This window comes from Mustela nivalis (assembly GCF_964662115.1).
Source record: "Mustela nivalis genome assembly, chromosome: 11".
NCBI lineage: Eukaryota > Metazoa > Chordata > Mammalia > Carnivora > Mustelidae > Mustela > Mustela nivalis.
In genome coordinates this window covers 103,020,771-103,047,065 of record NC_139030.1, presented here as the reverse complement: position 1 = coordinate 103,047,065, position 26,295 = coordinate 103,020,771, and the positions used below count along the sequence as shown (strand labels likewise).

General features: G+C 39.9%; 1 protein-coding gene across 4 annotated transcripts in view; it reads right to left on the bottom strand.

The window, feature by feature from the left end:
- SATB2 (SATB homeobox 2) overlaps positions 1 to 26,295 on the bottom strand; it is a 466,941-nt gene that overhangs the window by 54,582 nt on the left and 386,064 nt on the right. For all 4 annotated transcript variants that reach the window (XM_082688948.1, XM_082688949.1, XM_082688947.1 and 1 more), the window contains 2 exons: positions 19,103 to 19,575; positions 795 to 1,007 (listed from right to left, as the gene is read on the bottom strand). In XM_082688948.1, coding sequence (XP_082545074.1) covers positions 795 to 1,007; positions 19,103 to 19,575 — 686 coding nt within the window. The remainder of the gene's footprint in view (positions 1 to 794; positions 1,008 to 19,102; positions 19,576 to 26,295) is intronic.

Below are 26,295 nucleotides of genomic sequence, written 5' to 3'. Positions count from 1 at the left end.
CAGGTTACAAATGAATGGGCTCCCATGTGAACTGGAAAGACTGCTTGGCTGACTGGAGACCTTGACCCCTTAATAAAATTAGGATCCCTGAAGCACACAGCATCTCTAGATGCACGCATTTGTAGGAAGACCAGATCAGAAGGCTTATAACGTATGCAAAAAGGAGGGAAGGAGAGCCGAGTCACTGAGTTCCGCCGGGAGGATCAGCCTAGGAAGGCCTACCTTCCGCTGCTGTGTTCAGCACTCACTGAAGGATCCCCCCAAACATTCTGATCTAGCCACTGCGTACGCAGGCTTACACCACACACAGAGTTCTCCCCCATTCTGTCTTTCTTCAGATTGCATAAAGAGGAGTTTGGACTACTCTACTTGTCCCCTGTCCCCAACCCTAACCAACATCCACCAACCCCCGCTGCCCTCCCCCACCCCCACTCAGTATCCAAATAAATATACAGTTTAAGGAAAAGCAGTGTTCTTACTATGCAAACTCAGCCTCAACTCGAATCCCCTGGCCCCATCTTAGATAACTAAGCAGCCGTGTGGAAACATTTTGGAGCCGACCCTTCCACCCGTGCTTGTCCCTTCTATGGGGAAGAATGGTGTTTTTCTAAAGGGACAGGAACACCACAGGACACAGGAAAGGATAAACCCTATGACATGACCCGGAGCAACATGATCAGTGAGTCAAGAAATCCTCAAATTAAGTCTCTCGGTTTTTGAGAGCAACCCCGAATCAGTGAAGGCAACATGTTTCCAAGGCCCAGAGGGAAAAGTCAGCGGAGCAAATATCTCACCTGAGGGGTTCGGGAGGAGCTGGGACTGCTAGAGGCTGACGAGACCATGCTCACATTGGGGTTCATGCTCCGCTCTCTCTCGTCCTGGTATATGCGATCCCGCTCCACTTCCGGCAGATTGAGGAAATTCTGCATGGCCCTCAAGTTTACTAAGAGAGACTGAGAGGCTGTCCGAGGGTCTTCTTCCTTACGCAAAATCTCAGACAACAATCCCTGATTACATGGAAGACAAAAAAACAAGAGAACAGGCCAAGTCATATCTGCAGGTGTGTGCGCGGTTGCCGGCGCCTGCCCCCCGCCCCCTTTATTTGTTCGGTGTAACCAGCTGGCGGTGATGTCAAGAACCTCGGTCTCATTGCCGAGGGTTCTCCAGCGGGGAGATTTTGTGGGAATGTGCTTGCCTTCCAGGGCTGTGCCTTATTCTGGACTGTTCTATTCTGACACTTTATCATCGCTGTAATAATCGTCAGCACACGGAGATGCTAGCTAGCAAGGTAGGCGCTCGGAAGGCTTGTGGGGCTGCAGCTACCACCAGGTGCCTCCTACAAGTATTTCAGGAACTGTTAGAACTCTCTCTGCTTGAAACTGGGAACACTTGGCAGTCCTGCTCAGCTTTACAAATCTGCCAAGTTTGGTAAATTTAGTTCCGACATTTAAACAGCATGGGAGATTTACATCGACTTAAAAAAAATTAAAAAAAAAAGTTTGGCTGAATTTCTGTGTGACCGGCCACTGTTTTCAATATAGATGTTTCTCATGGCAAAAAAAAAAAAAAAAAAAAAAAAAAGACACAAAGCAAATGGCCATTACTTGTGGTAACCCTCTGAAAGCTTCCCAAACCACACATGCAATCGGTACCCTTGTAGATGTACCTGGTGGCACCCAAACCTTTTTTCCCCCCAGGAGGGGGAACAGCTGATCCCACCATTAAGGCCATGGAAATACAGTCACATCTGGTGAGGGATCAGAGCACACATCAGAGAATGCCACGTATAAGCCAAGATAATTTCTGAATCTGTGACTCATCCATATAGAAAGCTTTAAATAGGAATCTACTGTGTTCATGTGCTCTGATGGCAGGGAACTCGCAAAGAAAAGGAAAACGCTGACGCATCTGGAGAAAAGTAGTATGCACTCAAGAAAATGGCTGGAACACAGAAGTCATTCGGGCAAAAGCTAAAACACGTCCATTCTGCACTCATGTTAGATGATCACCCAGAGGCGTCCCTTTACACTTCCAACTCAGGCCATCTCTTCTGGGAGGAGCATGAGACCAGAGTCTAGGATTATCCTTCCAGGAAGAGCTAAAACATTCACCTCTGTATCTTGGAACACATGGGGCAACTCCAAATCGTGAAAAGTAGATGCTAAAGACAGTTCCACCGAGGGGAATGTTAATGCAAAGAAAACACTATCAGGTTGGTAAAATATGGCTGCAATATAAAAAGGTGTTGGAAGCAAGAAGAATATACAAGTTCTGGTTGGGCAGAAATCTTCAGGATAAGAGGGACAATTTTTTAAAATAAGTAATGCATTATAATGTAGTAAAGCAAATGTCACTAGAATGTGCATCACACAACGATCAGCACTCCAAGGAGGTAACCAACACTCAAAATACCATGTAAGACAATTTAGAAGGAATCGACAAGCGGTATGCCACATGATAGTTCTGCAACATGGGTGTTACGTTGCTTTGATTAGAGAAGTCTTTGCAAATAAGAATAAAATATGCCATACAACGAAGCTAGCAGGTATGTTCATAAGCTGTGTCTGTGGGCACGCATGCCCAAAGAAAGGAAAAGGTAGGACATATATGTGAATATACCATTATCGGTAAAATGATTGTAAGAAAATCCAGATTTCTTATCATGCTTTAAGAAGCAAGAGACGTCTGTCTTCCAGAAAATGTTATACAATCGAGGAATGGATTCTTTTTTTGATATTAAAAGTCAGTTCGGCCTTAAGTTATCCTACTTTCCACTTGCATTAAGCAACTTGAAATGTTAATTATGAATTTGTCCTAAGATAAAAAAAAAATCTCCCAATTAATATGTAGAAGGGCAAGAGGGAAGTGGATTTAAAATCAATACCAATAAGACACTGAGACGGATGTTTTCGGAGATTTCTTTAGTAATGAACTCTGCACAAACAGGATGAGTTGGTCCTTGGTCCCTCCTCCTCCTCCTGTCCCTTTCTCTCTCTCTAGCATAAGCAACTTGAGCATTTTAATAAATCTCAGGCTATGAAATTTGGAGGAATTTTAGGGTCTGCCTAGATATATTCTTTATGCTTGTTTGACAATTATAGTTATGGTATCTCAAGGGCAAAATTTGTAAAAGTATTCTTCTGTGAAATTATTTTTGCAAGGGGAAGGAGAGATCTTAACATACAAAATGGTGAAATAACAAAAACTATTATTATTGTTATTAACTGTTATAACTTATCATTATTGTTCAAAATAGCAAGTTTCTTCACGCCTAATCAATAAAAAAATTATTCCGAGGTCTTTTACTCGTTTCTTGTTTGGCTTGGTTGACTTTATTTTTCCCTCACACAGAAATTGTGAAGTTCCTTCCCTTAGTTTTTTTTTTTTACACGTTGGACAACCTTACAGGGAAATAAATCCATCTCTAAGAAAAATCAAGACAAAGCATCCTTGTAAATGATTTTGCTCATCAGCATCATTTCCGAAGTGAATGAGACACAATGTTTGTATTTTGAAGGCCTGGAGGAATATACTATTGCCTCTGTTTCATTTGCCTAATTGAAGATAAAGTCTCAAACCAACAAGGTGGCCAGTGCTGCCTCCATGGACTGCCCCAGAGAAGGAGAACACTGTTCTAAATTATTTACTTAAAGTCTCATCTGTGTAGCCCTGGTCCCAAAGCAGATTTTTTTTTTTACCTCAGACATTTTCAATAACAAGTGGCTCACTGGTGAGCACAAAAAGAGTTTTAGTTGTTTTGTTGAGTCTTTTTCATTTTGGTTATTTATATGCTCTTCACTCCTTCAACTGCAATTTTTAAAAATATAGTCCAAGTTCCACGAGCTCATGAATGTAGAGTGAGTTTATTTAGTTAGCTGAAAATCGTCACGGGGGGAAAAAAAGAATCAGAAGAAAATCTGTGGCATAATTTATAGCGCAAACCACCTTATCTAATTATCAGGGTAAGTAAATGTTTATCATATTGAAACTGTCTTGAATTGAACATGAATTAATAATGTATCTCACATAAATATTCCTAAAGCCCTTGCCGCTATGTTGTCTGGCATTTTAATGACCAACCGGCCAGGCAGGAGGTGTCACTTGAACATTCCCATTCCCAGCCCAAGAATCAGAGAATGCGACATGGCACCTGGGCGCTGGGAAAAAAAGGATGTACCTTGATGAACAGAAAGGTCATGAATATTGAGAATGTGAAAATTGAGGGAAATTAATAAATTAACCAGGATATTGCTTATTACATTTTCATATCAGTAATCATATTAAAACATATTGCAAGTCTTGAGTAAAGTGGTCATTAAGAATTTTCCTCATTGTAGGCAATGGAGCCTTCTCGAGGGAAAAATTATAACAATTCCCAGCACGGTGTTAGCTGAGGTTATGTAAGACCAGGAAACATGTTGACTGCAAAGGAGTAGAGGGAGCATCTGCACAGGGAAGAAAGACACCTTGCACAATAGCTGGTGGGTTACAAGCCACTGAAAAAAGAAGCAAGTCAGGCAAAAAGAACCTCAAATTGGCCTTCTCCTTCGCCTTTTAATGGGGGATTTTGTAAGTTTTATATTATTTCCAGTACCCACAAAGAATATATGACGTTGGCAGAAAATTCAATAAAAACAAAATAATTAAAAGCACAAGAGATAATATAATGCCATCTAGCTCGGGGGCTAATATGGCTATCTCCACTCCACAAACAAAACAAAGAATTAGGGCACATTTTTAAAATGAAAAATTGATGTACTTATTATTTCTAGTTGTTTTTTGTTTTTTTTTTTAAGAGACACAGAAGGAGGCAGAGCGAGAAGCAGGCTCCAGATGGAGCCGGGAGCCCGAGGTAGCACTCGATCCCAGGACCCTGGGATCATGACTTGAGCTAAAGGAAGATGCTTAATTAACTGAGCCACCCAGGCGCCCTCTAGTATTTTAAATAATATTTATTTGCAACAAACTAAATGACCTCATAGTTTCTGAATCTGCAATTTCTGTTGATGAGCTTTTTTGTTTATGGTATTATGATTTCCGTATTTCCTCAACATTTTATATAGTTTGCCCCAGATTATTAGTGTGTAAAATCCATGCTGATATTGAGAAATGCTTGGGAAATATTACCACGACTGGCTCTATAAAGTTTAGTTCTAAGTTTCTGCACTAGCCCTTGAGGCCTTATCTGAAACAGGTGAGAAATGGCTTATGATGGGCCCTTAATTTTTTTTTTTAAGATTTTATTTATTTATTTGACAGAGAGAGATCACAAGTAGGCAGAGAGGCAGGCAGAGAGAGAGGGGGAAACAGGCTCCCTGCTGAGCAGAGAGCCGTATGTAGGACTCGATCCCAGCACCCTGGGATCATGACCTGAGCCAAAGGCAGAGGCTTTAACCCACTGAGCCACCCAGGCGCCCCGGGCCCTTAATTCTTTAATGGAGCAGAAGAGAACCAGAACCTGGACTGGGTTCTAGGAATACTGAGCACAAGCCTCTCAGGCCTTCCCAAGACTGGCAGGAACAGTTGAGGTCATGACTGCCTAGATTTTAACAAGACACTCATTCTTCACATCTCCCAGACTCCTGGTAATTTTGTAGGCTCTATCTCCCAATGATTATCTAGGGAACCCCCAAACTCTAGGTACCTTTTACCAAAAAATGGCAGACCAGTCTATTAATTCATTTCTTATTTATGATTTGGTATGAACCTCAGAAAGGGATGAGGATATTAGAAAGTCACAGATTCCACTGCCAAGGAATTCACTGTATGTTGGTTTATAGAAACACAACGTAGAAGTTGACATGTGTCATAAATTCCAGAGAGAATGAGTGCCGGCTCCGTTCACAAGAGAGTAGAAGTACTGCCAAGTGCAGGACTCGGGGAAAACATTCGGAAGAAGTGGAACTTAACCCGGCTGGAATCTGAAATACACATAGAACATGGATATAGCAGAGATAATGAGGAGACGAGGCCAAGGCTTCAGAGAAGCAAGGGAGAGACAGGCCTGTGTTGAAACACTGTTAGAAACAGAAAGAGCATGACTGGTCCAGAATGCCAAGAGAAGTTTCTGTTTCTTTAAAAGCTTTAAAAAAAAAAAAAAAAAAAAAGTACAAAAAACTGATAGAGCAGTAGAAGATATTTTGAAGTGAAAATACTAGAGTCCACATTAATATAATTCTGAACTACTGGAGTATACGCAAAATAACCAGCAAACATTACCCCCAAAATGAAGTGATATTAGATAATCTGTTCAGCCTTTTTGTCACCTGCAACAAATTAGGCTTTCAATATGCAAAACATCTTCCTTCCAGAAAAACAAATGATCATGATTCCATTTAATTGTAATTTAATGAGGCATAATTTATTTTTTAAAGTGATATACACCAGGTGTGTACTGAGGAAACTGGCCCAGCAAACCCCAGAGCTCCCCCTTGGAAAAAGCCTCAAGCTAGCTGGAGACTGTTTTCATTTCTGTAAATTACATTTCTGTTTGTGGCAGTTGAAGAGGGAGGTCTAAAGGGTAACTTGCAATGTTCACATATTTATGGTAACATATACCTTTAAAGTAACTCAACGAAAGAATACTCGTTTATCATATAAGCAAACAGTTCGAAAGCATTGAGTTCCAATCTGAACAAAGATCAATTTTAGAGAACATAAACTCCATCTCCTAATAATATATCTTAATTATTTATTGTTAGATGTATTAACAAAGTATAAAAGCAATTTAAGGATCTTCAGAAATCAACTTACAACTTTTCAAGGATGTATGAGGTGAAACATATGTATCACGTGGTAGTGAGTCAGAAAATATAATTAGTTCATATGTCTATACTGCTTTAAACAAATGATGCCGTAACCAATAAGCAGGTTGAAAGATACACATATCCCATTCCCTGCCCATTTCACAGATTAAAATAGAGAGAGTGGAAGGTGGAAGGGGCCTTGTCACTCATCTCGACCAATGCTTCATCCTGTCCTGAGCATGATCTGTCTTCATGCACTTCCCTTGGATTACAAAACAAACAAGCAAGCAAACAAACAAACAAACAAAAACCCTAATAGCTTCCACAGACACTCTTCCCATCTTACTCATCATGTCTCCACTCTTCACGTTTACATGCTTTTTGTTAGCCTACTTTTCACACACAGTTCTGAAATGTCTGATTCCAGCTGATGGGAGAGCCAAAAACTGGTATTCTTTTGTGAAAATCAAATAATAACCAAATTCTGAGCCTGATCATACAAAGTGAGCTCTTTCTTACACCTTGGTGGTTAATGCGCAGTTATCGAAGCTATAAAATCAGCTGCATGGCTGTAGAAAGTATTGACATCTTACCATCTGAAAGCTGACCTAACAAAATTGGTCCTTTCCTAATCTCCAATCTCATTTCCTTCTAGGCGCTCCTGAGAGGCATTTCCCCCCTACCCCTGCTCACGAATATAAACAGGTTTCCCTGGGTTCCATATTCATAATCTACAACCCCACTATGAAGCTAAATGCTGAAATTCATTTGTGTAATGCTGAAAATACTCACCCCCCCCTTCACCCCCCAGAGTACTGCTTAGCCATGAAGCCAGAGTACTTAGGCTGATTTGAATAAAAGGTATACAGGGCACAACAATGACAATTTGATTTTTATTATTAAAAATGATGTGTTAAATCCTTAAAGAAAATGTCGTTATTGCATTAGTTTAATAAAACCTCTCCTTATTACAATATCTCTTTATTAGGAAAGACAGCCTATGCATGTCACATTTTTGTAGGATGGGGGTGGATAGAATTGAGCATCTAAAGGGAATTAATGTACTCCGCAAATATAAATGCTATATACAAAAGTAACATTTGCAGACAAATGTTGTTGCTGTAGAAATGTGTACTGTAATGCACTAAAATGTATATATATGTATTTCTACTGCAGTTGGCAATAGTTTCTCCCTCCTTTGAACTGAGATGGCAGTAGTTCTACCTCCTATTTATGGCACTGTTAACCATCTTTCACATTGTGCTACTATAAATCCTCTTCTCCCCATCATACAGTAAATTCCTTGGGAGCAGAATCTGTACACTTTGTGCTTAGTTGGGAACATACACGAACACAGGGCTCTAAGAATGCACCAAATGCATTTTTTTTCCATTTTTCTGAACAGCCAGCAACAGACCCTGGTGGACCACATATTGCACTCGAGATCTTTTCATTCCATCGCCTCTAAACACAAAGATAATGGAAACTGAAATTTTGGGCCACGCAGACTCCACTTTAGAACAAATACTTCATGTACTCTAAATCTGCAATTTACTGAATGAAACACTTCCCTCCAAGACACCTTTCTTCCTGACATACGTAGTAAAACTTCACGTGTGCCCCCCAACACATCAGAATGCAGTAAGCACGTGACGAATGGGTACAGCAAAACCATTCGCAAAACCAAAACTGTCTGGCTCTCTTAACCGCAACCCCCTTGTCCAAGCCACTCTTGAGCACATACAAAGGAGGAACTTAGCCAAAAAGAGACTTCTGGCAACTTTCTTATTTTTACCTACCTACTCAATGCCAAGATAGATGCAATGAGATAAATGTCCCCCCTCCCCTTCTTGTCTTTAGAAAATCTTGGGTACCAGAATGGGGGGCTCTGCACAATCTAAATCAAAATTTTTTAAACACACTAGTACCCAAGAAGCAAAAGCCAATAGAGAAATGAACAGGTTTCCTTTGAAAATATTTACCAGCGGTGTCCTCAGCTCTGGGCACATACGTGGTTTCTACTAACACCTCAAGCACCTGGCACATGACTATTGCATTCACAAAGTTCTGAGCCCTGGTTATTTCTAGTTTCTATGTGTATTGTGTGAAACAACTGTTGGCGAGCTGCCCACAAAATTTACTAGCTTTGGCTACTTTGTCAAAACATTGGCAAAAATAGTGCTTTCCAAAAACAAAACAAAACAAACCAAAAACATACATTCAGTGAATATTTATATCTCAAATGTATCAAATGCATTCAGATATAAAAAGTAAAGCAGTCTGTTAATATATGAGTGGTCTCTGTCCTTCAAACAGTTGAAAAACACCTTTTCCCCTAATGAAATGAAATATTTCTGCATTAACTCCAATCACCTGCAAGGTCAAAAACATCTTTTCTCATGCAGCACAGGCAACATGTCCCTGTACTTATTACACCACGGTGGGATTACTGGTTTGAAAGCTTGTTTACCCCTCGTACCTCCTTGAAGAGGGGACTGTGTCTTTCATCTTCTGCCCTATGATAACAGAAATAATTAAGACTAAAGTGAATGTGAGTTCTGAGGTCAAAATTGCTGAGCTCAAAACCAGGCTTCAACTGGATAAGGATTATTTCATCTCCTGTGGCACAGTTTCCTCACCGGTAAAACTGATAGAGTAATCGTACTTCCCACATAGGATTCCCTAGAGCTTGCCACTGTACCTGATACACGTGTTCAATAAATGTTAGCCTCCATTATAATGCCTACCACAGCCTCTGAATGCTTAACAAATATTTGTTAAATGAATGAATTAATAAAGACAGAACTAATACCAAAATACAATTCTTATCCTGAATTTGCGACTTCAAGTTTTCAAGGCCCTCCACTTACATTTCACTGAAACCTTCCCATACAGAAGGCAGAAAATGTAAAGAATACATTTCAGAAAGGAGAATATTTAAAATTATTTGGGACTGCAGATGATGGTAAAGAAAAATTTACTTGATCACATAAAGTGGAAGGACCGCATGGGTAGCCAGCACATCACTAAACCAAGATACTCGTTTTATACTTCAGGAAAGTAAAACAACTTTTCTTCTTTAAGTAACTCTGTAGTCATTTAAAGAAAAGCCTTCATTTGCATTTTTGTTTGAATAAGGGTCACAATTATCAGTGGATGACAGAATTATTTCAATACATCATAACTATTTTTATAATGAAATGCAGTTCAATAGATTGGAAATGACCAGAGTACTTCACACATGATGCAAGTATTATTTGATGAAGGCTTTTTTTTTTTTTCCCTTCAAGAAGACTTTGCCTTGGAAACATATAGATAAATAAACGGTGGAAATGAAATGGAGCTCAAGATAGACACACATACATATGAGCACATGTGTGAGTGTCTATACCAGCTCGTGATGTACAAAGTACTTCTCACTGGGTACTGCAGTCAGAGAAGTCTGACAGTAAATGCTGTAGTCTACAATGATAATTTTAGGTACAAATCTTGTAGACAGAATGTAAACAACCTTGTAATCTCCAAGTGACTTCAAATTGATTCAGTTATATTTTTCTCACAGCATTTCTGGCCTTTAAATTTAATTTGCTTTATTTGAACAAACATGCACTTAACCCCGGGCCAAATGGTCATCATTTCAATCAATGACCATGAAAGGAACACTCCTTGTATGTTTTTTTATTACTTTAAATAAACAATGGTGAAAAAGTATATAAATAATGGGATGTAAAGCTAGTGGTCCTTGTATTTCTTCTAGAAAAATTCTACTTTAATTGCAAACATCACCTAGGACCGAAGGAGACTAGTTAAACACTAAAATAGGCCTTTATACTTAAAATACAGGTCTATATTGAGATACACTCACTGGAGATAAAAGAAAGTCCTTATTGAAGAGAGATATTTCACATCTGTATGAAATGAGTTGATCACTCCTTGTTAGAAAATACTGACAAAAACTTATAAAACCATCCCCGGAAGGCAGCCTTTTTTTTTTTTTTTTTTTTTTATAAGCTAACATGGAGAAACTGGAGTTTTCTATAATTATTTCAGTAACTAATTTTTAAGAACTTTGCACACTGGTCAGGGATAGGACTAGACAGAACATCGTACTATCATCTTTGTTTCCTGACTCTTTGGTGCCACTTTTGTGAAGGGGGGAGTGTCTTTATATATTCTTTTACACAAAACTCTCCTTCCAAGTAGATTTAGGAACAAGGAGAGGGTTACAGATGTTCGACAGTTACTGAGTCAACCTTCTCTCTACCCAGAACACGAAGCCAGTATCTCCTCCATCCTTCTCCATTGGAATTGTCCAAAAGGTGCTAATTAATGATAGCTCTTATATGTACAACAGGAACTACTGTGAGACCACTAGCTAGGGGCCATCCTTAAGCCATCTAAGAACTCTGAGACACTGCTATCCTGAGAGATATTAATATTATTCCGATCTTTAAATCTTCGAATTCCCGCCGGTGGCTCTGAAATGAAAGAGCGCCTGTTTGATGAAGCAAGCGGGCCGCCGTTTCCTACTTTATTAATTCAATGTTGAAATCAAAAGAGGTTGTATTATTTGCTTCAAAACCCAATAACATGTTCATGCCTGATCTGCGGCATTTCATATTTAAAGGCCATCTTTCAGTGGATGGACTTCCTTTTTCTCACAGGTTTCCTTGTCATTTTATAACCAGCTCACTGGACCATGGAGTCAAGACCCCTGGGTTTACATTGTGTTCTATTCCTGGATGACTGGCTCAGCGCCCGTATCTCTACTGCATAGTAAGAAATAATGATAGCTGGGACGAGAGGTTGGCCGAGAAATAATTCTGAATATCTTGAAGGTCAAGTTTTCTACAAACATAAACTGTACGTGTAATTAAATCAAGCCTATCTTTGGCCAACAATATGTATAAATCAAACACAAGACTTTCTTCTCCCCCAAATTGACTGGTAATGCACTTAAGTTTAGATTTCCAAATATTTTGGTTGCTAAAATGTTCACACTGTTGCTACATATCTCTTCCTAACTGTGCCACTTCAAAATATAGTGCTTAGCAAGTCCTTAGACACTTTTGACCTTAAATAATATAGGCATGCATATATTATAAACATGGTGCCAATAAAGCCTAAAAGCAAAATCCATGTCATTTCACACAGACATGTACATTTCTAGCCATTGACCTCACTGCCAACTTTCCTGATACAATATTCAATCTAATTTTCCAATCTGTTCAAAATATTCTCCAGTTGCTGAGTCACTTCATAAAATTGTATTTATGACCCTGGCCTTAAAGCTTCTTCAGATGATGTGGCTTTGATGAGTAAACAGCAGATTCTTTACAAAGTCTCATAAAAAATAAAAAATAGTCCCATAAGGACAGGTCAACCAAATGATTTCCCAAAGGATTTTTAAAATCCTTTTCTCTATGAGATAAGACCACGATAAGGAATTATCTCAAGCAAGGTGTCTGACAAAAGCTTGCAAACTGTGTAACTTGGTGACTTTTGCATCAAACTGAAGAAGGAGCAAGATACCAAATTAGGGGCCTACAGTTACAGAATAGCACATTGTGTGAAACACATCTGTGCTTCTGCTGAAACTATGTTTCTAAGAATTGGCTTAGGAGAACTACCTGAAACAGAAAATGGACCTGAACTTTCTGAGTTATGATGTAATCTGCCAGAGGAAAAAGAAAAATAACTCTACGCTATGAATAATGAATGTGGCAAAAGTCTGATTTTCAAACTGTAGAACGTTCTTACTGCTGATTCCGTGTGTAAGGGGATTTCCTGACCTCTACTGTCAAGGAAAGGGGATAGTAACACAGAGATGGGACGTGTCACACCCAATTTCCCTTTTCTGACATTCTAATGCTCCCATTCACGTGGGGCAGGGCATCCGTTCCAATGGATTTAGCCTCGTTTGGATCAAAGCTTCCTCTACTTCATTTAACAGATTTACTCAGATGGAAGGTCTCGGAGGAGAAACTATGTTAGTAAATGGGGGATTTCTGAGCATGTGAATATGTAGGTCATTGGATTTTTAAATAAATTAGAGAATAGTTAATCTATTAAGGAAGAGTCAGTGTACATATTTTATGAAACCATCCTTGTTATAGGTCAGTGGGCATCCCACAACCATTCCTTGCTAATAGTAAGTCTTTTAAAATACGGTCATAAACCTTTTCATAGTGTCACAAGCCTCTGATTTTTTTTTTTTTTAAGTCCACAAAATGCCACAGGGCAAAACAACATTCAAAGTTAGGATTCATAATCAAACTGTCAAAAAGCACAAATGGAAACACAGTGAATAGGCAAGCAACTTATTTAATGTCCATAAGCCTAGTAAGTGAGAGTAGGCCAACTCTAAATAAATTAAGGAAATAAGCAAGAGAAAATGAATCACAAAAGAAAGGAAGGTAAAAATCTTAAAAAAAAAAAAAGGAAGGAAGGAGAGAGGGAGGGAGAAAGAGAAGAAAGGGAAAAAGAAAAAAGAAACTAGATAGAGCACGGGTCCTATTATTTCTAGAAATTATTAGTGCTACAAACACCATCTGCATCACTGACAGAGCACTGGAGACAGGAAGGGCAAGGGAGCAAAGCTACTCAGAAACTCACATGCATCACGTAATTCAGACTCAGACTCAGGAAGGGTAGTTTTAGTTTAAGTTTGGAAGACCTCACAGGGCTTCAAATCCAGTGTCTGTTTCAGGCTCATTCCCTCTTTTTCTCTTTCTTTTTTTCTGCCTCACATTCACTATCTGTAAGTAAATCTAGACAATATCAGTATCAGTCCACTGAATTATGTTTAAAATAAGAATAGTGACAATATTTTCAAGAGAAAGTAGGCCAGTAAAACGTCTATCCTGTTCCCACAGTGCCGTCTGACTTTAGACTTGGAAGGTAGGAGGCATAATATTGAAGGTCAGTTTCATTCAACCTACTACCCCACGATAGGCCCCAAAGCCGATTTAGACTCGCAGTGGCCTGATCCACGATCTGGGATAAGAAGCACATCCTGAGGGAGATTCCTGTGCAAGGGATTTATTAAGGAAGTGTTTCGGAGGGAAACGGATGAGGGCATGGGAGGGGCAGGGAAGGAGGAAGACCAGGCAGTCCCCGCCTCAGCCTCTCGCAGACAGACAGCTCTGGAAGAGAAGCCACGCTTCCGGGCTGTCCCTACTGCTGCCTGTCCCCAGGCAGGGGAGCTGGACGTTCATCCTCCTGCACCTGTCAGACACTGGGTAAGTATTTCCAGCTGTCTGCCAGTGTGAGGAAAGCAAAATCCAGTAGCCTGAGGAAAGTCCTTTGAATGAAAAGCTGAGTAGCAGTTGCTAGCTTCCAGGAGTAAAAGAACGGGGACAGAAGGTAGGAATTAGAAAGCCAAAAAGAGAGCAGGCATGTCATCTGCCTCAGCCTCCTCAGGTGTAAAGACCACACCACCTCACTCTGTGACCACACGTAACAGAAACGCTTAGAAATAGACCACAGGACTGCCTGAAATGACCAGGTCAGAACACATCTTATGTCTCATTTGTCATAAAATCCTCAGAGACCCAAAAAGTGGGGTTAACCTCTTCCTCCAAAAGTCTAATAAAGAAGAAAGGGATGGTGCTCAGAATATATTTTACGTACGGTCCTCATGACAAGAACAGGCTTCTAGCATCTGGTCGGCACAGTCAATGAAGCTCTGCTATACCCTGCATCTAGAACTCCCTCATCTCGAGCCCAAGCTGAAGACGTGCTATCCTAGTGCCGCAGGATCTCAGGACACACTGATTAACATAAAAATGTATTAAAGCAAGCTCTTGGAAATATAGCGCTATTCCCTTAGTTGTGCTATTTTCTATCACCAGATGATATACTCACAGGGGCAAAGGATCGGATAGAAACAGTCATTAATAGTTTCTCTTTGGAAAAGTGGCATTTTCAAATGCTGTTTATGATGAATTTGAGCTCTTCATCGGGAAGTTTCAAACATGACAAACTAGGCCGATGCTTTATTTTTTATTTGTTTAAGATTTTATTATTTTATTTGACAGAGAGAGACACAGTGAAAGAGGGAACACAAGCAGGGGGAGTGGGAGAAGGAGGAGAAGCAGGCTTGCCGCAGAGCGGGGAGCCCGACGCGGGGCTCCATCCCAGGGCCCTGCGATCATAACCTAAAGCCAAAGGCAGATGCTTAACGACTGAGACACCCCAGTGTCCTGATGTCTATTTTTTTTAGCTTTAGCTTCATTTATGAATGTTATACATGTGATTTTTTTCTATACACAGAACACTTTCCCTCTCTGTCTAATTACTGGTTATTACTAGTCCAATCATTAAGCACAAAACAAGGAATGTGAACTATAGGGTGGCAAATAGAGTTGCTTCTTCTTGAATTTGGTAATAAATGAGTAATAGAGATCATAAACTATTAGAAAATATTCAGTGGGGGAGCCCTGGGGACTTCGTTGGTTAAGCATCTGCCTTCAGCTCAGGTCATGATCTCAAGGTCCTAGAATCAAGGTTTCCCATTCAGAGGGGAGTCTGCTTCTGCCTCTGCCTCTGCCCCTCCCCTCCTGCTCATGCATCTATTCATACGCTCTCTCTCTCTGTCTCAAATAAATAAATAAAATCTTAAAAAAAAAAAAAAGAAAATATTCAGTGGACTAAAGATATATGACCTATCAGTAAAGCAACTAAATATAAGACAGATCCTTGGGTATCCATCTAAAAGAAGAGGTTCTAATCCTGTTTGCTTTGAGGGAAAAAAAATGTTGAAATTCTTTTCTATCCAAAGATTAACTGTTCATTTATGTTCTATCAATGAAGTTAATTTGTGTTTATTATAGCTAGCATATCATTATATCACCCATCAATGTCTGATTCCACTCAAAAAAGCCTAACTTTTGGAAAATCCATGGCTGGTTTCATGGAGCATAATACACCATATTTTCCATTTAATGATTCTTCTGGTGAAACCCAGCTGTCCAACCTTGATGTTAGTGACTACAGTATATGCAGCAAAAACAATCAGCCTGCTGACCTCCAGCTTAAGTTCAAACTATGTCATTCTGTCAATACCATCTACCTTGATTAGGTTGGGCTTTATACACAACAGGTTATGATCCCAGAGGGATGAAAAGCTTTCCCAAATTAAAAGCAGAATTTTAAAAGGAAATACTCATACATTCCTATGCAGTTTCCATTTGATATCCTCAAGGCTGGCCCATGAACTCAAACTCATGTTGATTGAAAGTGAATGTTCCTTTCTGGGTGTAGCCATCTTACAAATTTAATGGCAGGAGGGAAATAATAAAATGTGTTCCATGCTTCAATTAGACCTTTTATAACTTGGCACTTGAACGATGGCACTGCCAAAGAAAAATCATTAATCCATAAAAATAGACAAAAAGGACTGTGCAGGACAAGACAGACCTCCAAGATCCGAGGGCCTTGGCAGAGCAGGCCCCCACACCAGCATGGTCTGTCTTCTATCTAGTCTCTCTGTGAGTCCTCTCTGAGGCTTCGTGCTATGTGGATAAAATGTATACTGTATTTGATTCTAAAATCCAACCATGCTTTCAGTTTTATCCTTAGCCAAAGGAACTGCATATATAACCAGGCAATAAAATGTTGGCTGGCTATGAAATGCCCATTCATGCACATGAATGATAGATGGAAGCACACACACACACACACACACACAATGCAAAATAAAGACTAAAAGATGCACCCTTCCACTTTGTATTTAGCAATAACATGCAACAGACTTGTTCAAAACAACCGGAGATTTTCATAACACGAGTTCAGATAACTGCAGACGCGCACAAATGCTGCTTGAGTGCTTTCGGTCAAACAAAGAAGTCACAGGGTGCTATCTGGAACATGTGCAGACCTCTGTGAACCTCCAAACGCGTTTTTTTTAAAGATGTCAACTAAGTCTGTCAATAATAGAATGTATAAATTAGCTAAGAGTCAAGGGAGCAAGAGATTTCCCCCTCTTGGTCTCCTGCCATACCTAATCTGTCAGCACCAAACCTCACACAGCCCCACTGTGCTTCTTCCCTTCTCCCGTCCCCTGGTTCCGACATTCCTGGAGTCTCTTACCAAACCACAGTGCTTGGTTCCATCACTAGTTCATGCCTGTTAACTTAAGCCGAGTCCCCAAACTACTGGGTAATTCCTTCGATCTCGGACTGAAGCCCCATCACATTCAAACTGTCAACACACTTCTGGCCTCCTTTTCAATGCCAGCTCCTGGAAAGAGTAATTTTGCAGCCCTTGCTTCTGTATCGTCAACGGTTAGTCACTCCTTAACTCCTAAGTTCTGGCTCCTGCCTTCTCCACTCTAATGAAATTATACTCTCAGTTTGCCAAAGATCTCTCCCAACCAATCGGCAAGTTTCATGGCAGGGTTCAAGCTTCTTGCTCCCAGATGTCTTAGTCTTGCACACATGGACAAGTCTCCCGGAAACTCTGCTCATGTTCTCTGTGCTCTCACTACTACCTCCTTAACCTTCCGTCCACACCTGCTCCCACCTTTACCAGCATTTCTTCTGTCTCTTTTCCAGGGCAGAGGAGTAGTGATGGTTTTTTCTCCTCCCTTTCCCAACTCTCTAAATCTCAGGCTCTGTCAATAAATTTCTAATCTCTTTCTCCAGCCCTGAAAACTCTTTTTAGCACCAAACTTTCAATGACTTCTGCATCCCTTCATTTAAGAAATCGGCCAGCACTTCGGGGTTAAAACAGCCTAATCCACAATAATCACTCAAAACTTATTCCAACCATCTCTTTCAATGTTCTCGATACTTGAAGTAATTATGATTTATTCTCCGTCACGAGGGTCAAACCTTGGCATTATGGTGGCTATACTTTCTGTCAACTTTATTTGCACAGTGCTTCCTGACTCTATACTCTATTTTTACCACCACCAGCCTTGTTCCAAACTTCTACACATTTCATCTGGACACAGGGCCGCTTTCTAAAGGGTATTGCTACCCTCTTGCTATCATGAGATCCGATTCTGATTACTGGATCACAGCATATTCCTACATAAGACCTCCAGTGGTTTCCAGTGCCCTATTAAAGTTCAAAGTTCCTAGCATGGCCCTAAGACATTTTTTGATCTGTTTCCACCTTTTAAGTTTTATTATCTGACTTTGCTATCGACTACCAACTATTCCCAAACGTGCCTGACTTGGCACTTTTCTCATTAATTCCTTTAGCCTAAAATACCCTTCTTTTCCATCTTTTCCTGTTAAATTCCATTTATCCTTCAAGGTCCAACTTTCCAGCAACTTAATACTGAAGTCAGGTGTTTACAAATGTGTTGGCCCACACTCTTTTTCATCTCTACATCTGCATAAAGCTTAGCTTCTTGCCTTGCAATTAGGAGGGTGACAAACTTCAACCTACTGTCCTCTTGAAAGCACTATATTCATCCTCCTGTGAGGATTCCCTGCCCCCAGTTCCTCATGGAGCTATAACCCACTACAACCACAGTTCTTCTCCTACACTATTCACATTACTTCTCATTTTACTTTCGTTATCCAAATACATTTTTTTAAAATTACTAGGTCATTAGCTCCTTGAGATTAGCATTTTAATTTTTTTGTTATTCATATAAGGACTAAATTAGTGGTTTTCAAAGTATGACTCCCAGGCCAGTTGTATCAGAATCATCTGGGACTTGGATACAAATGCACGTTTCCAGGTACTACCCCGGACTATGGAATCAGAAACTCTGAGATAAGGGGCTCAATAAAACAAGATATACATAAATAAACTGCTCATCTTTTTTTTTATCCTTTAGTATTACATTAACATGTAATACTCCCAAAACATCAAAAAATATGAGTAAACTATCTATTACCATTTTATCAATATCTTAACTTTAACTTATATATTCTGAAAGTTTTTTTTAATTACAGAAATTATGACATTAATGATACTCTTTTTATGAAGTTAAAAAATGAGGCAAATAATAGATTGCATATGCATAAATAGTTTTAGAGCTAGTTTTTAAAACACAAGTGAATGATAACCACAAAATTCAAGATGGGGGTTGCACCTGGGGAAAAGACAATGGAGAAGATAAAGGAAGAGAGAAGCACATAGGCCCAAGTCACGGGTAACACTGGGTCCTGAGTTGGGCGACAGGTTCACAGATGTTCATTACCCTACTGAAATTAGTTAATTATGGTCATATATGGATCAATGATGATAGTATTTCCCAAACTAAGGATGATTAGTTAATCCTGAGTGCTCTGAGATCCATAAACACTTTTTTGAAAGGGATAAAAAAGATGTCACAATTCTGTCCTTAGTATTACTCTTAAACCACCAATTACCAAGTTCAAAGCTAATCATACCTGTGTGCGGTTGAATGCCACTCTTGCAAAGACAGCTTGGGACACACTTGCCCTCTTCAGCTCATCTCTGACTTGCTGGTAGATATCTGGAGACACTTCTACAGAAGAGTTGGTTGGCTCTGGCTTAACTGCTCTGGGAATGGGCGGATGGTTCAGGAACTGCTGGTTGATGGCTTGAGGATGCTGGTGAGCCAGGAGCCGGCTAACAGCAATCTGTTGGTTTATCAGATGGGCCATGGCTATTTGTTGCCTAACAAGTTGTGGACTGAGCTGGGGAGAAAGAAGACCAGGGCTCATGATGGGCTGTAATGCGGGCACTTGGTTTCGGATTGGAGTACTGTGGTGGATTTGGCTATGAGGAGACTGTTCGTTGGTTTTCCCCAAGGATGCCAGCTGGTTCATATTTGGTAAATGCATTGGACGCTGGCCCAGAACACAATAGTCTGAAAGGTTTTCTCGTTCCACTCTTTCAACTGTTAAGAGATAAAAATGATAATTCATCATTATTTTCATTGGTACTATACCAATTTATTGCTACTATACATAGTACTGAATTATCCTATATTTGGTATATTAATGACGTAAGCTTTTTTCATGCAAAGCTGGAAGCCCCAGAGTAAAAGTGAGTTATCCCTCCCTGCAAAATGTGTCAGTACTAGATTTTTTCATAGGTGATATGAAAATAATAATATTTACTTCATTTTTCTTAAATTCTTAAAAGTAGGCATTATATTGAATAACCAAGACAGAAACCATTAAGCATGATAAATTCTAATCCTCTCATATTCCCAAGCTCTCTCATCTCCCTCATCACCCTCTGTTATAAAAACACCAGCTGTTCTCATCTTCTGCAGTTTGTGGTTAATGGTGTAGTTCATGGTTATCAGGAAATGACAAGGACAACATCTCCTGCCAAATTAACTGCCACCTCCTAATAAAATCTCACATAGTAAGTATTACACAACTATGGGAACATTCATAGAAAATGTGTACCGTGGAGTATATCCTTTTATCTACTCACTTGTTATCTTTGTTATAGGAACAGTTCTTTAAGAAATAGGTATGTTAATAATAGTGATATGCACTAGGATAAGAAAAAAAATCTCATCATATTAATAACATTGCCTTGACTTTCCATTAAGTAAGATCTCCCCCTCCCCTCCCCCAGGATATCTTCCTTATTACATTTTATTGTACTTTACTAGTAAAGATTTAAGGAATAACCTGGAAAAGCAGAAGAAAAAGAAAGTGAGTACCTTATACGTTCAAAAATGAGGCACATTTTTTTCCACTTCCAAGAATATTTCCCAGAGAAAAGCAAATCACCTCACAGTCAAATTTCATTCTCTTTTAAGATTTTGTTTATAAATTTCAGAGAGAGAGAACAAGCATGCGCAGCTTGCTGCCAGCGAGGGGCAGAGGGAGAAGCTGACTCCCTGCCAAGCATGGAGCTGATGCGGGGCTCGATCCCAGGACCCTGGGATCAGGACCCAAGCCGAAGGCAGATGCTTAACTGACTGAGCCACTCAGGTGCCCCTCATAATCATATTTTTATCTAAATCTCAGTATCACATTATTATGTAAAACAAAGGTTGGCTTGAAGAAAATGTACTAGGCTGAAATAACCATCATTACTAGTTTTAAACCCTTACAGATGAAATTTAACAAACTCTGGTATTTTGTTTTTTAAGATTCTATTTATTTATTTGACAGACAGAGATCACAAGTAGGCAGAGAGGCAGGCAGAGAGAGAGAGAGAGAGAGAGGGAAGCAGGCTCCCTGCTGAGCAGAGAGCCCAATGCAGGACTCGATCTCACGACCCTGAGATCATGACCTGAGCTGAAGGCAGCAGCTTAACCCACTGAGCCACCCAGGTACCCGCCAAACTCTGGTATTTTTAAAAACATTTATTTATTTGAGAGAGAGAGAGAAAAAGTGGGAGTGGGGAGCGGCAGAGGGAGAAGGAAAAGATTCTTAAGCAGACTGAGCTGAGCACAGAGCCTGATGCCGGACCCTGGGCTCCGTCTCATGACCCTGAGATCATGACCCAAGCTGAAATCAAGAATCTGACCCATAACCAACTGAACCACCCAGGTGCCCCAACAAAATCTGCTCTTTTGAGCAAAAATTTCAAACAGATTTAGTAATTATTTCTTACAATTGCAAATGCTGGATATAATCATGTAAAAGCCTATTAAGATTAAAGAACAAGAGATCAAAAGTAGTCACCTATATAGTATAAATTTTACGAATAGCTGTCCCACTATTGTGCAAATGATCCCGTAGCTTGGCATAATGTTTACAATGGCAGAATCATATTTGTATCAAAAGTTCAAAGTCTCAAAAACAACTTGAGAAGAAATGGTGTGTCCTAGAAAACTGGGTAAATGACTCAAAACATGGGGTTTTGTAATGACAGACACCAGTGAAGAATTTGAATAAAATCAGTCAATGAACTTTAAAAGCAGAAAAAAATAGTATTTCTAATTAATATTTTATGTACTATATGATTTTAAAATACATATGTAGACATCAATTAATTGTTAATTAAAATGTTGGTAAATATCTGATCATTTTATCCAAATGTTTTTGGGTTTTACATATTTAAAACTTCTGACTGGGAAAATAAGTGTTAGTGTCTTGGGATCACCTTAGATTCAGACATACACGATATTTATTCCTACTTTGCTTAAAAAAAAAAACCAAAATGAATGATTAACTTTCCTATGAACCCCCAAATAAGTAAAGTTTATCTTAGACTTGTTTAAAGGCTCAATTTCTAATTTAATCCCTTCAATGTAATTTGTTTAGTAGTATTCACCTTTCTTCCACAAGGTTCAAGGAGAACAAATCATTTTAATCTTATCCTCTAAATGCAAACATTTCTCAGTCATTGTATTAATTAAACTTTAAGGTATACAATCTTAAAACTAAACCAAGCAAATGGTTGAGAGGCTTCAAAAGGTGATGTAACACAGTTTCCATACGACAGGATTCACTACTATAATTCCCTTACGAAAGAAGGAGAGGAGCCACGCACTGTGTCTGGAGTAAAGTTGTACTTTATAGACAGAAGTACTTGGTATCTACTAGACACTTGGTTCACTTTTGCTTAATTCCTTTTTAAATCAGCCAAAATAAAGGCAAATTCAAATATTAAATTATGTTTTCAAGTACTTAAGAAGTAAAAGTTTATCCCTTTCTTTTTCTACTTAAAAAAAAAAAAAATAGAACCATACATTTACAGCATGCACACTTTGATCGAAAGCTAACTTCCCAAAATTTCGGTATTTACATTCTTTGGTGGTTTAATTACACTTTCTTGAAATATATCTAAATATGGGTACCTGGGGGGCTCTGTCAGTTAAACATCTGACTTTGGTTCAGGTCATGATCAGGGTCCTGGGATCAACCACCCCTGCCCCCTATACCCCGTCAGTCTCCCTGCTCAGCGGGGGGTCTGCTTGTCCCTCTGCCCCTCCCAGATGCTTATGCCTCTCTCCATCTAATAAATAAATAAAATCTTTAGATTTTATTTATTTATTTGACAGAGAAAGAGAGAGGAGGAGAGAGAGAACACAGCATGGGGAGAGGCAGAGGGAGAGGGAGAAGCAGGCTCCCTGCTGAGCAGGAACCCAAACGTGGGGCTCCATCCCAGGACCCTGGGATCATGACCTGAGCCAAAGGCAAGCGTTTAACTGACTCAGCCACCCAGGTGCCCCCAAATAAAATTCTTTAAAAAATATAAAAAAGAAATAGATCTACATCACATCATTAATAAGAAAACTATGCACAGATCCAGTCATAATTATGCACACAATTAAGCGTTGTCAGAGCTCCAAAAAACTACATGAGTTGGTGCAGTAAGAATCAGCATAATGTCACTTCATCTTCCTTTAAGATTGTACATAGTATGTCCTTTTTCATATGCATTCTCAGATCCTTATAAAGTGATATATTTAAAAACAGGGACTGTGGAAGTTTCCTTAAGGACATGCAGTGACACCATGAAGTACCAATTCCTTAGAAAACCATAACCATAATGAAGCGATTGCAAAGGCAACTGCCTACACCTCCAGGTAGAGAACAAAAGGCAGAGAAGCCAACCGCAGAGATACAGGGGAGTGAGAGAAATCCTGCCAGTCTAAAGGAAGTGGCCGCTACCTCGCCTTGTCCAGTTTTTGTCTTTCTCATATTGTCATTTCTTCAGATGTTTTCTCAAAAAAATGGAAAATCTGGATTACTACATGATAGTGCCTATTTTTGAAGGACTGGCAATTAATTCCATTTGCAAAGCACAACAATTGCCAAACAAAGCCTATCTGAAAACCAGATACAGTCTGTAGGCTACCTCTAGGACTAAAGACACCCCTGAAGTTGTTAAAGAAAAAGATACTCAACAACACTCTTTGAAGACGGTAAGACAGACCTTAGACCTTATCCAGGACCATCGCAATAAGCATAGGGACCCCCCAAATGGGATTTTATGGCAGGGGAGAGAGACCGGACTCCACCCCAAATACCAAATCAACACATGGGAACACCCTGCCAACGAGCAGGGTGGGGGTCAGTAGACAGAAAATCACTAAGAGGAAACATCAGGAATAAGGGTGGTTCTGGCTAAACTGACCTAACAGGGTTCTTTATGAAGACAGGCCAGAGCGATCAGACATCACCTGGGGGGGGGGGTGGAAGATGGGGGAACCCGACCAGATATTGAGGGGTGATCAGATATGGGGGGTTCAGGTTAAACTGACCTAGCAGGGTTCTTTACAAGGAAGTGCACAGATGGGCCATGGAGAAAATTTAGAAGACTGATTAAAAAATTTGGTCAAATGAAGAAACTTTGTCACTATTTTTCAGTGTCTCTCTACCTAAAAGCCAAGTTTTTTTACTTCCTAAGAATGAAGAAAGATTTTTTTTAAAAATCATCATCGTGACTTTTTTTTTTTAAGATTTTATTTATTTATTTGACAGAGATCACAAGTAGGCAGAGAGGCAGGCAGAGAGAGAGGAGGAAGCAGGCTCCCTGCTGAGCAGAGATCCCGATGCGGGTCTCGATCCCAGGACCCTGAGATCATGACCTGGGCCAAAGGAAGAGGCTTAAACCACTGAGCCACCCAGGCACCCCTCATTGTCCTTTTAAGAACTGTCCCTCGTTGACTTTTAAGAATGCTTAACAATCAAATGCTGACCAACATGCTGCCACCTCCACGGACCAGAACAGTATATGGTTTCAGTAACAATTTGTACAGATTTTGCCAAACTTGAAAATCTTCATTTTTTTTTCTGCTACCACTCTCACAAAAAATATCAGAACACTATTTTAGCCTCTAAAGTCACAGCAGGTCAAAGACAAATGCTTTAAGAAAAGGTCAGAGGAACATCTCATCTAGTGTACCAGACTCCAACGGAAAATTGAGATTGTATGTTCATTATTTTTCTTTTTTCCCTGCTTCCTTCCTTCTTTCCTTCCTCCTTCCCTCTCTGCCTCTCTTTCTTTCTTTTTAAATGTATTTGAAATAATCACAATAGCTGAAACGCAGACCTAACAGCAGTGCCTGATTTTGTGCTTTGCTTTGTCCCTCTAATGGAAAACATAACAAGTCTATCTTTTTTTTTTTTTAAGATTTTATTTATGTATTTGACAGAGAGAGATCACAAGTAGGCAGAGAGGCAGGCAGAGAGAGAGAGGAGGAAGCAGGCTCCCTGCTGAGCAGAGAACCCGACGCGGGACTCGATCCCAGGACCCTGAGATCATGACCTGAGCCGAAGGCAGCGGCTTAACCCACTGAGCCACCCAGGCGCCCCTAACAAGTCTATCTTAAACTAAACCAAGTCCAAAGACAACACCTTGGCCCTGAGGGTCCATTTTATCTCTGCAATATTTGGCTGTGAAAAAGAAATCCTGGAAAAAAAGGGAAGGATAAACTGTAGTCCCATTCTGATGATGAAAGCAATGTCCACAATCACAACCAAAATTGTTCTCAATAAAGCCAAGACGTTTACTTATTAAAGAGACATAAAAAACACAACTACTTCCAGGGCTTTGAATCAGAGCTGCAATTTAATTCACACTGAATTTGATTCTACTGTTGCTGAAGTCCTGAAGGGGATCTGTGGGGTTGGGAAGTGCCTGGGAAGGAATGATGCCTCCAGCTTCAAGTCTGAATCCCAGACGGGATGTGGCTTGAGGAAATGTCAAGGCAAGAGGGGCTGAAATGGGCTGAAACATTTCTCTGCCTCATAGCTGAGAGGCCTTCTGTAGCTCTCCTAACCCCTGGGAAAGGATCTCAGAGTAGGGGCCTTGCAGGTGAGCAGGTCAGATCTGGAGTCTGCTCAGGTTTCTGAGAAACTCAGAGTTCCAGGATACCTTACAGATTCCTCTGAACTTTCTGGGAATGAGTGAAAACTTCAGGAAATGGGAAACCATTATCTAACTGCTCTCTGAGTGGTTCTGGGATTCTATTTAACTCCAAAGTAGGAGAGCCCTTTGTAGCCCTGCATTAGAATTGCAGGAGCTTCTAGAGCCTTCCCAAGTTCACAGAGTTGATGTTCTAACCAAAAGCAGACTATGACCATTAGCTATTTAGTGGGCATCATTGCTGGTTAGGGCTGGTGGTTCATAGAGGAGAAAGTCACACTCCTCCCCAGGAACTAATCTGCATTATAATTAAAAGATATTTGGTGCAAGAATCTCATTTTATGTAAGCAATTTTACCGTATACCCAGGAAGTCAAGTTTTTATCTTAATTATCACAAGTCCCTGATGTATACTTATATTTCGTGTACATTGTACATTTCAGGTACTATTCAGAAGTACAGTCGTTGAACCATCAAAATCCATATCACCTGGAAGACTGTTAGAAATACAAATTCATGGGCTCCAAATCAGAATCTTAGACTTCTTATGTACACTAAGATTCCAAAGATTCTTATGTACACTAAAGTTTGCGCATCAACATCTCTGTCATCTGTGTATTATTGGCTTTTGGAATTCTACCAGATAGCTACCAGGTAATTTTTATGTACACTAAAGTTTGTGAATCACTCTTCTATCTTGTCTTTACATTGTTGTCTCTCTTTTTTTTTTTTAAGAATTTATTTATTTTAGGGGCATCTGGGTGGCTCAGTGGGTTAAAGCTTCTGCCTTCAGCTCAGGTTGTGATCCCAGGGTCCTGGGATCGAGCCCC